Here is a 12,183-nt window from a genome sequence, read left to right on the forward strand (position 1 = left end):
AAACTTAAATATCACATTTACATAAGTATTCAGACTCTTTACTCGGTACTTTGTTGAAGCACCTTTGGCAGCAATTACAGCCTTGAGTCTTCTTGGGTATGATGCTACAAGCTTGGCACACCTATATTTGGGGAGTTTCTCCCATTCTTCTCTGCAGATCCTCTCAAGCTCCGTCGGGTTGGATGGGGAGCGTCGCTGCACAGCTATTTTTAGGTATCTCTAGAGATGTTCGATCGGGTTCAAGTCCGGGCTCTGGCTGGGCCACTCAAGGACATTCAGAGACTTGTCCCAAAGCCACTCCTGCGATATCTTGGCTGTGTGCTTAGGGTCATTGTCCTGTTGGAAGGTGAAACTTCACCCCAGTCTGAGGTCCTGAGCGCTCTGGAGCAGGTTTTCATCAAGGATCTCTCTGTACTTTGATCCGTTCATCTTTCCCTCGATCCTGACTAGTCTCCCTGTCCCTGCTGCTGAAAAACATCCCATAGCATTATGCTGCCACCACCATGCTTCACCGTAGGGATGGTGCCAGGTTTCCTCCAGACGTGACACTTGGCATTCAGGCCAAAGAGTTCAATCTTGGTTTCATCAGACCAGAGAATATTGTTTTAAGAGCCTTTTGGCAAACTCCAAGCGGGCTGTGCCTTTTACTGAGAAGGGGCTTCCGTCTATAAAGGCCCGATTAGTGGAGTGCTGCAGAGATGGTTGTCCTTCTGGAAGGTTCTCCCATCTCCACAGAGGAACTCTAGAGCTCTGTCATAGTGACCATCAGGTTCTTGGTCACCTCCCTGACCAAGGCCCTTCTCCTCCGGTTGCTCAGTTTGGCCGGGCAGCCAGCTCTAGGAAAAGTCTTGGTGGTTCCAAACTTCTTCCATTTAAGAATGATGGAGGCCACTGTGTTCTTTGGGACCTTCAATGCTGCAGAAATGTTTTCTTACCCTTCCCCAGATCTGTACCTCGACACAATCCTGTCTCTGAGCTCTATGGACAATTCCTTAGACCTCATGGTTTGGTTTTTGCTCTGACATGAACTGTCAACTGTGAACCTTATATAGACAGGTGTGTGCCTTTCCAAATCATGTCCAATCAATTGAATTTACCACAGGTGGAGTCCAATCAAGTTGTAGAAACATCACAAGGATGATCAATGGAAACAGGATGCACCTGAGACTAAATTTTGAGTCTCATAGCAAAGGGTCTGAATACTTATGTAAATAAGGTATTTCTGTTTTTTATTTTTAATACATTTGCAAACATTTCTAAAAACCTATTTCATTATAGGGTATTGTGTGTAGATTGATGAGGGAAAATATTTATTTAATCCATTTTAGAATAAGGCTGTAACGTAACAAAATGTGGAAAAATTTAAGGGGTCTGAATACTTTCCAAATGCACTGTTTTGGCCATATACCACACCCCCCCTGGCCTCATTGCTTAATTATATTATAAACTCACCAGAGTAGCTCCCTGTGAATCATGGTGGTTGACGTCCTCTCCCTCCGTCAGCAGGTCCTGGATATCTCCCATCATCCTCCTCTCTACAGACGCCCGGGTCTCATTGATCATCTCCTGGGTGATGCCTGTCAATCAAACATTCAGGAAGTGATTTCGGTCAGTTAGGCAGGCAAACAGAGACAGACACTCAGTCAGTCAGTCAGCCACACTGAGACAGACCGATACCCTGTTCACACTATCTTGTCAACATAAACCGCACTGTCCTCGCCCTTAGTCCGTTTTTCTTTCATTTCACTCTTTCCAGCATGGTTCCAGCAACTATGGTGGCTGCGTAACCAGGACAGTATATAAATATGCATGAATATTGTGTACTCTTTATCTCCTCTGGCTTACAGAAAAGTCAAGACAATTAAAGGATGAGTAAGTTATTTCAAATCTAGCAGATTCATTACTTAGAAACAACAGCTGCAAATTCCAACTACATCACGTTTTGTGGTTCACTTTACTCGCTTTGTCTAACACACTATCATGACTCTAGCAAACAAGTTTAGTGGTTCAGAGTGCAGTATTTATTTAGTTTCATAGCACAAGAGTTTGGAGCAAGTTTCTCACACTGGCTTTAGACGGGGCCTACCAGGGCAAGTCCAGGGGGGTTGCCTAGCAACATGTGCCTCTGAGGGAGGTGTTGGATTCGAGGTAAACTTTGAACATTGAGATATTAAAGACATGATAGATCAGACACATAGTATATAAAAGAGTGAGATCTGTAGAAAGACAGGGTGGCTGTGGAATGTGCTGGGTGGACGGGAGAGAGTCACGGGAGTGAGATAGGTGATACGAGAGGACATCTGTGGATTAGGAGAAGGAGGAGTTGATGTCAGGAGGTCAGGTCAGATCCCCTGAAGGGAGAAATAGTGGTTTATTATCCTGTTAGCCTCTTCCTGTGGAACCAGAAGATGCAACGATTGGAGAGAAGGAGGAGTGTCTATAAGTGGAGTATATATACTAGTGATGATGGGAACATGTCTTTGTCTGAATTACAGCTGTAATGACCCTTTGGGAAGAATTAAACTTGGTTAAGCTTCTCTAGTGTCCGTGAGTTATTTACTCTGAAAAATCAGAACCTAACAGATGGCGCGGCGAGCAGGGTTCACCACGATTTGCAGGCAAACTAAAGATTCCAGATCAGTGGAGTAGAGCTGGCAACAAACAAGGTAGGTGAGTTCCTATACCAGTTTCCACTCATTTTGACATCTTGGGGAGACGAGAATCGTTGGCTGAACAAATTATGGGATACGGACCTGGAGAGCCTGAGTTTAATTCGGTAGGCCCACTGTGTAACAACCGGTCGTAAATTTATGGTAGATGGTAAGTCCCGGAAGGTAAACTCGTACAGGCTGGTACCTGCAGGGTAAGTCCTAGGGGGTAAATCCCTAGTAGGTTGGTTCCTGCTAGTACTGTAAAGTAAATGGTAAATCCCTAGTAGGTTGGTTCCTGCTAATACTGTAAAGTAAATGGTAAATCCCCAGTAGGTTGGTTCCTGCTAGTACTGTAAAGTAAATGGTAAATCCCCAGTAGGTTGGTTCCTGCTAGTACTGTAAAGTAAATGGTAAATCCCCAGTAGGTTGGTTCCTGCTAGTACTGTAAAGTAAATGGTAAATCCCTAGTAGGTTGGTTCCTGCTAGTACTGTAAAGTAAATGGTAAATCCCTAGTAGGTTGGTTCCTGCTAGTACTGTAAAGTAAATGGTAAATCCCTAGTAGATTGGTTCCTGCTAGTACTATAAAGCATAGGGTGAGTCCCGGAAGGTAAACTCGAGCAGGCTAGTATCTGTAGGGTAAGTCCTAGTGGGTAAATTCTGGGTGGGGTTGGTTCCCCGCTAAACCTGCAACGAGAGGGTAGAAGCCCAGTCACAGTGGCCGTGTGAGTGTGTGTGGGAAAGGGAGGTTAGTTGTATGCCCTGTTGGCGTGGGGAACCATGAAAGATTATGTGGAAATAGGAAGACAAGTGTGAATAGTTTTGGTAATGTGGGTTATGAATAATAGTGGTATTTGAGGCAATACCGGAAGAAGCCATTAAGTCCTCTGCATTCTCCAGTAATACATTTGCAGACACTATGGTATCGGTTCTAATACAAGGTATTAAGTGCCATGACCAATTCATTATTATCCGTGGAAGTGGGTAGTGCTACCTTGGAAAATAGTTAATAGAAGATGTGTATTATAGACGGGAGTGAAGAAATCTAAAACACACTGAACACCGTCAGGAGAGGTTAAGGAATAATTAACTATTGATTTGGTGACAAACGGCTCCGATTCTCCCTTGTAGAATGGAGCTAGAGGATTTTAATGAAGCCATGGAGGCGCTGAAAGAAGCACAACAGCATTCTACCAATACGGCTGGAATATGTGAAAAATTGAGCAAATTGGATAAAAATGGACATTTCCCTGCTGATGGTGAATTCAAATCAAATAAAGAATTCAGGGAGGCAATTATGACTTGGCATAAAGACATAAAACCAGAATCAAAAGCTCAATATACCAGCGTTTTGAGGTCAGCATTCTATCAACAACAAAAAATGCATCATGATAAACCCAGAATGAGAACCTGTACAGCAACAGAAAGACTGGGAACGGAAGGGGATTGATAGAATTTACACTTCTGCTTTGATGGCAGGTTTGAACCCGGTGATCAAACCGGTAATTGCGGTGGTAGTGGATTTAATCCAAGGCGATGTTTTGAGAGTGGAATATAACTCTGCTCACTTCGCAGATGTGAGAGGGGTTAATGGGGCCATAGAGAAAAACACTAACTATAGTTTCAATGGCCAAGGTAAGACAAAGAAACGTAGGGAAAAAACATCAAAGCGTATGGAGATGGCTCCCTGTTTTAGATGTGGGACTATCGCACATTGGAAGAATGAGTGTAAGGTGATACTGGAACCTGCTGCATTTGAAGGAAATGACGCTATACTAGCGTTTGCTTCTTTTTCAAAAGAGCAACAACAAAACGTCTTGAGATTAGCAGGAGAGGAAATGTCCCATAGCGGTGTATAGCCTCTGTTTGATCGATTAGTGGTTCATAGAGATTACAGTTTCTAGACCTATCTAGAAGGATGAGCGGCCCACACTTGGATTGCGTCCTACCTGACAGGTCGCTTCTACCAGGTGGCGTGGCGAGAATCTGTCTCCGCACCATGTGCTCTCACCACTGGTGTCCCTCAGGGCTCTGTTCTAGGCCCTCTCCTATTCTCGCTATACACCAAGTCACTTGGCTCTGTCATATCCTCACATGGTCTCTCCTATCATTGCTATGCAGACGACACATCTTCTCCTTTCCCCCTTCTGATAACCAGGTGGCGAATCGCATCTCTGCATGTCTGGCAGACATATCAGTGTGGATGACGGATCACCACCTCAAGCTGAACCTCGGCAAGACGGAGCTGCTTTTCCTCCCGGGGAAGGACTGCCGTTCCATGATCTCGCCATCACGGTTGACAACTCCATTGTGTCCTCCTCCCAGAGTGCTAAGAACCTTGGCGTGACCCTGGACAACACCCTGTCGTTCTCCACTAACATCAAGGCGGTGACCCGATCCTGTAGGTTCATGCTCTACAACATTCGCAGAGTACGACCCTGCCTCACACAGGAAGCGGCGCAGGTCCTAATCCAGGCACTTGTCATCTCCCGTCTGGATTACTGCAACTCGCTGTTGGCGGGGCTCCCTGCCTGTGCCATTAAACCCCTACAACTCATCCAGAACGCCGCAGCCCGTCTGGTGTTCAACCTTGTCACCCCGCTCCTCCGCTCTCTCCACTGGCTTCCAGTTGAAGCTCGCATCCGCTACAAGTCCATGGTGCTTGCCTACGGAGCCGTGAGGGGAACGGCACCTCCGTACCTTCAGGCTCTGATCAGTCCCTACACCCAAACGAGGGCACTGCGCTCATCCACCGCTGGCCTGCTGGCCCCCCTACCTCTGAGGAAGCACAGTTCCCGCTCAGCCCAGTCAAAACTGTTCGCTGCTCTGGCACCCCTATGGTGGAACAAGCTCCCTCACGACGCCAGGACAGCGGAGTCAATCACCACCTTCCGGAGACACCTGAAACCCCACCTCTTTAAGGAATACCTAGGATAGGATAAAGTAATCCTTCTAATCCCCCCCCCCCTAAAAGATATAGATGTACTATTGTAAAGTGGTTGTTCCACTGGATATCATAAGGTGAATGCACCAATTTGTAAGTCGCTCTGGATAAGAGCGTCTGCTAAATTACTTAAATGTAAATGTAAATGTAAATGAATTGAATTTTGGAATGGACGAAAGGGTGGAGGGGTCACGAGGAATTAGTATAGGGGTTACCAAACCTAAAATGAACTATAGATGATTTTATGTGGTGCGGTGGTTATGGAGAATCATGGGGAAAAGAGACCAGTGAATTGTAGACTCGGTGGAGAGATAATGTTGTTGTGTCTAAGGGTAGTACATGCTAAATAAAGGACTGTGGATTTAAAATGAACAGGTTTGGTTTATAATTAATACTTTTGGTTTGCTGATTAAAATGTAGCATAGTGAATGCTAAAGAAATGTACACTCTTTTTCCACAAGAGGGGGTTTCATAATTTTTTCGTTGGAAGGTCCCCGGAGACTGTGGGGGGAGAGCAGTTGGTGATATTCGGCGGTTTTAGGTATTAACATATCTGGATTATGCCATAAACGAGGTCCAGATAATAAGTGAGGGCTGTTCGTGTGTTCTGGACCTACGCTTCACCAACACGCACACACCATTTACTGGTTACGAATGTGCGTTAGTGGTGTGTTGATACTGTGGGATTAATTGGATGGGGTCTTTTCAATTCAGTTAAATTGGATATGCAGAAGGATGGAAGTGTTTTGAAAAGATATTTAAATGGTTTCTGAAGGACAGGGACAATAAATAATTGAATTGCGTCAAATGCACTGTATCCGACGTTTCCTGGTGAGGACTGATCAATCTCACTAGAAATGATCGGAACAGGGGGATTTAATTATAAAATGTTTGAGAAACACCAGTCTCGAATCAAAGTGTACCATTACTTTATGAGATTATTATTATTTCCGTAGGGAGTTATTGTCACGTCCTGACCAGTATAAGGGTTATTTGTTATTGTAGTTTGGTCAGGATGTGACAGGGGGTATTTTGTTTATGTGGTTCGGGGTGGTGATTTTTGTAGTAGGGTGTTTGATTTATTATTTCCGGGTTTTGGTCTATGTTTTGTATCTCTATGTTCTTTCTGGTTTGTGGTATTTCTATGTGTAGGTTTATGGGGGTTGGACTCTCAATTGGAGGCAGGTGCTTTCTCATTGCCTCTGATTGAGAGTCCTATATATGGGTAATTGTTTGGTGTAGTGTTTGTGGGAGATTGTTTCTTGTTTTGCCTGTGTGAGCCTTACAAGACTGTTTTGTTGTTCGTGCGTTCTTCGTTTTGTTGTTTTTGGTGTTCTCTTTATTTAAAATAAATGATAAGATGAGCATCCACATTCCTGCTGCGTTTTGGTCCTCCATTCCCGACGACAACCGTTACAGTTATAAAGAGTTGTGTGTGTGTGTGAACCTCAAAACCCCCCCTAACCGGCTGAAGAAAGAACAACAAAGGCTGTGCAACGCAACAGTGATTTTTAACACTTCTATCTGAGTCTGAGCCATAAACCGGGGCTGTAGTGCTGAGAGCGCGTGTGGAGTGAGAGAACGGCTCAGGTGAGAGACTCGTGTACGTGGGAGAAACGGAGGCATCTACTTGGATATTAAAATCGGGACATTACCAAGGGCCATGAAATGTGACAGGCAAAAGTTACATGTGCCTGTTGGGAAGATGAACTGTGAATGCTATCTGAAGAAGAAACACTAGAATGATAAGTGCCAGGTGTTGGACAAGGGGGTGGGGGGTGGCAGTCTTCACTGCCCCCCCCCCCCCCCCCCCATGAGACTATAGTCATGGGCCATGTTGGTAGTAGCAGTAATGAGGGGTATTGTGAGACTATAGTCATGGGCCATGTTGGTAGTAGCAGTAATGAGGGGTATTGTGAGACTATAGTCATGGGCCATGTTGGTAGTAGCAGTAATGAGGGGTATTGTGAGACTATAGTCATGGGCCATGTTGGTAGTAGCAGTAATGAGGGGTATTGTGAGGTTATAGTCATGGGCCATGTTGGTAGTAGCAGTAATGAGGGGTATTGTGAGGTTATAGTTATGGGCCATGTTGGTAGTAACAGTAATGAGGGGTATTGTGAGACTATAGTCATGGGCCATGTTGGTAGTAGCAGTAATGAGGGGTATTGTGAGACTATAGTCATGGGCCATGTTGGTAGTAACAGGGGTTTCTTTAGTAGCATTGCTGGAATATCAGTTTATGAGGACTCATGCTACATGGATTGGTTGGTAACTGGGAGACCGATGGGAGTACAGGGGAGGCTGTTATTCAAATGTCACAAATTAGTGATCTTGCCATAAGAGGAGAGTTTATGTTGTCAGGAAATGACCCATGTGCTGCAGTGTGTATATCCTCAGGTGAAAGCAGAGATAACCAAGGGCACGGGCTGAATTCTGGAGATTGAGTGTACATCAAGAGACACCAGCAGCATTGGTCTGGTCCACACACACTACTCCTTACAGCACCTGCAGCCGTAAAGATCGTCATGTCTCTCCTTGGGGGGGGGGGGGGGGGGGGTACATAGTTCTCACGTGAAGTGAGGTCCAGCTGCATAATGGGTGAGCTTGAAGACACCATGACAGAGGAAGCGGAGCAAGAGAGAGAGAGACTAGATTCCATTGTAAGACATGCAGATGGGTTTGGTCTGGGAGCTACTTTAAACATTATAGTTGGGTTAGCTGCTTTATTGGTTAATGCATCATATGAAAGAGGATAGATGTTGTGGTAATTGTTCTCTAAACAACATGTTGAAGGCATTGATGTGAAAGCATATACAGTGCTGAGTTACCTCAAGAGGATGTAGGGGGTGTGGCAGTGGAGGAGATGAGGAACAAAGTGAAAATGACATGACATGCCTTGGGAACACCTCTCGGAACCTGGGGCCGAAAGGGGAAGACTGGGCGAAAGCATGAGGAAGCATTATTAGGGCTTTTATTTTTGTGGAATCCAGCAGAAAGTATCCTGGAGGCATAGAGTCAGGTGAAGAGAGAGTGGGAATTGTCATGGTCTCAGACTGTGGTTTTCATGCATATATAATTATGCATAGCTTATCACATTGTTGATAGTGTTATGTTTTGTGTGACTTTTTGTTAATTTCCAAATCTTATGCCATCACTCTCTCAGGAACCAGAAGGAGAAAGTGGAGAAACAAAAAGCGTTCCATCTGACATGGAACAAGACAGCAGATACAGCTGGAATGGCATTTTGTTGTGTGATGAGAGATGGAAATCAAATGGTGCATGTTGTGATCATAGGTCAGAGGTCATAAGTCTCTGAGGTTGTAAACCTCACAGGGAATGTCTGTTATCATTGCTTGTTCATTTATTATCATTTGTTCGTTTTTTTAAATCATGTTTTATTATCATTGTTTGTCCATTTAAAAGTAATTTCCAAGTTTATATAAATTGAACATTAGGACACTATTGTTCAAGAGGAGGGACTGTTGGATTTTGGGTAAACTTTGAACATTGAGATATTAAAGACATGATAGTAGTATATAAAAGAGTGAGATCTGTAGAAAGACAGGGTGGCTGTGGAATGTGCTGGGTGGACGGGAGAGAGTCACGGGAGTGAGATAGGTGATACGAGAGGACATCTGTGGATTAGGAGAAGGAGGAGTTGATGTCAGGAGGTCAGGTCAGATCCCCTGAAGGGAGAAATAGTGGTTTATTATCCTGTTAGCCTCTTCCTGTGGAACCAGAAGATGCAATGATTAGAGAGAAGGAGGAGTGTCTATAAGTGGAGTATATATACTAGTGATGATGGGAACATGTCTTTGTCTGAATTACAGCTGTAATGACCCTTTGGGAAGAATTAAACTTGGTTAAGCTTCTCTAGTGTCCGTGAGTTAGAACAGAGGCAACAAAGAAAGTACAGTATGATGAGAGGCAGAAACTGCTTCTCCAATAGAAGTCCCTGATCACTCTTGTAGGCGATGTTATGACAACGTTGGCTAGCTAAACTCATGCGCAGAAACACGTCATCGGGTCTAACGGTCGTCACGCGCCGAACTGCACATGTGCAGGCCTGTAACGGGTGTCGTAATGATCAGACCAAAACGCAGCGGGAATATGTATAGTCATCTTCTTTTTTAATGGCAGAAAGAAGGGAAAACCGAAACAAACACGTATACAAAAATAACGACGATAACGAAACAGTCCTGTCAGGTGCACAAACACTAAACAAACACTAAACAACTACCCACAAAATCCCACAGAAAAACACCTCTCTTAAATAGGACCCTCAATTAGAAGCAACTAGGAGCAGCTGCTTCCAATTGAAGGTCCACCCCATTAACTAAACATAGAACTAGACATACTAGATAAACATAGAAATATACTAACATAGAACATAGCCCAACAAACCCCAAACCACATAAAATAAACACCCCCTGCCACGTCCTGACCAAACTACAATAACAAATAACCCCTTTACTGGTCAGAACGTGACAAGGCCATCAAAGGCACTCCCCCGATATAAAGTTGAAAACGTGTCAGTTTGTCACTTTCACGAGGTTGGAGTAATAACATGTTCGACTACTTAAGACATTCGCTCGAATCTTGGTTGTACCTTTAGATTTCGATAAAATGAACAACTAAGGAAGAATTGTTCACTTCTCTCATTGACTTGTCAAACCCCAAACCACGGCCTGATCTGTTTGGTCTGTTTCACAAGCGTTCCCGAAAGTCTCTGGGTTTAGAAACTCTGTGGAAGCAACGTCTGTATAGCTCAACAAATTCCCATGATTCAATGCTATGTTCGGTCCGAACAGCTAGCTAAAATGGCTTTGAAAAAAAATCTGATTTCAGCTAATAGGGAGAAGTATCTAACAAAATAACTACACTATGGCATTCACTATCAACCACTATTTACATATAATAGACGTGTGGACCAAATTCTAACTAACATATTCAAACAGCTGGATTAGAGGGGTTGACTTAAAATATGAAGGTTTAGATGTAGATACGTTCAAAAGTGAAGCGGAACACGTCTTCATATCAAAATAGTATTGTTCATTTAGATGAAGTATCAAAAGGTAGTGATGGTTCAGTCAACCATGACGGCTTCAGGCCAGGGTTCCCTTCACAAAGAGATTCCTACTTCAGTTGGACTCACTAAAGAATAAATCAATGTGTTGCTCACCTCTGTTGGCCATGGCGGTCTCGATGATGTCCAGTGTTGGGTCATCTTCACACAAGTCATAGGGCATGTTGCCGTCAGAGTTCACCGCTAACAGATCCGCTCCGCTGTGTAACATAAGAGATGAATATAAGTGTGGCTCAATTGGTAAAAGCATGGCGCTACCAACCATAAGGTCGTGGGTTGCATTTCCAATGGAATCACTTCCTCATGCATACATTTTATAAAGGTATGCAGAACGAACAGAAACATGCATATACAGCTGATGAGAACTTTGACCAGATAATATACAGGTAACTGACAAAATAAAGGAAATATTTGAGTAAATTAGGGTATACAAAGTATATTGATAATTAGGCAAATATTGTTAATTAAGCAATTAAAACAGATTGTGGTCATGTATAAATGTTATTATTTATTATTTTGGGGTTTGTGCTATCCAGGATTCCTTGGGAAGTACTTACCCCATTGAAGTATACATTTAAAATGGCGAACGCTAGGTAATAGTTATGGTATTTGGTATTTATTAGGATCCCAATTAGCCGCTGCAAAAGCATCCAGCTACTCTTCCTGGGGTCAATTGGAGGTGTACCTCCAATTACAGCAAATTTAGAATTGAAACTATGAGACAAGGTTGCCGAGTCACTAGATCTCAACCCAACTGAACACTTCTGGGAGATTCTGGAGCGGTGCCTGAGACAGCGTTTCCCACCACCATCAACAAAACACCAAATGATGGAATTTCTGGTGGAAGAATGGTGTCTCATCCCTCCAATAGAGTTCCAGACACTTGTAGAATCTATGCCAAGGTGCACTGAAGCTGTTCTGGTTGTTCGTGGTGGCCCAACGCCCTATTATGACACTATGTTGGGGTTTCCTTTATTTTGGCCGTTACCTATAGATCTGACATAAATAAACAAATACAAGACATATATATGGACAGCTGAAATGTTATACGTAATCAGCAATTAGTAATTATTCAACTGAGTGAGATAATGGTTAGTATATAATAGTAGAGCCAGTATCTTACTGTTGAATGAGGACCTTGACCAGTCCTGCATGTCCACAGGTGGCAGCAGCGTGTAGCGGGGTCCACAGTTCATTGTCCTTGGCGTTTACACTGGCTCCACGATTCAACATGATCTTCACCATCTCCTCGTAGTTATCAATACAGCACTAGAGAGAGAGAGAGAGAGAGAGAGAGAGAGATAGAGAGACAGAGAGAGAGAGAGAGAGAGAGACAGAGACAGAGACAGAGACAGAGAGAGAGAGAGAGAGAGAGAGAGAGAGAGAGAGAGAGAGAGAGAGAGAGAGAGAGAGAGAGAGAGAGAAACAAAAATTGTTTAGTATTCAGAAACCAATTTATGAAAATTGATGCTCTATTGAAAAAGGGCCAGAAGTATTTTCT

The 12,183-nt window shown here is 43.7% G+C and overlaps 1 protein-coding gene across 4 annotated transcripts in view; it reads right to left on the minus strand.

Annotated features, from left to right (window-relative positions):
* The window catches only part of LOC115207347 (protein phosphatase 1 regulatory inhibitor subunit 16B), a 161,376-nt gene that overhangs the window by 19,444 nt on the left and 129,749 nt on the right, over positions 1 to 12,183 (minus strand). For all 4 annotated transcript variants that reach the window (XR_003880986.1, XM_029774368.1, XM_029774369.1 and 1 more), the window contains 3 exons: positions 11,806 to 11,951; positions 10,779 to 10,882; positions 1,453 to 1,577 (listed from right to left, as the gene is read on the minus strand). Coding sequence is in view for 3 of the 4 variants with exons in the window: in XM_029774368.1 (XP_029630228.1) it covers positions 1,453 to 1,577; positions 10,779 to 10,882; positions 11,806 to 11,951 (375 nt within the window). In the remaining variant the exon portion in view is untranslated. The remainder of the gene's footprint in view (positions 1 to 1,452; positions 1,578 to 10,778; positions 10,883 to 11,805; positions 11,952 to 12,183) is intronic.

The sequence above is a fragment of the Salmo trutta genome, chromosome 14, assembly GCF_901001165.1.
Source record: "Salmo trutta chromosome 14, fSalTru1.1, whole genome shotgun sequence".
NCBI classification, from domain to species: domain Eukaryota; kingdom Metazoa; phylum Chordata; class Actinopteri; order Salmoniformes; family Salmonidae; genus Salmo; species Salmo trutta.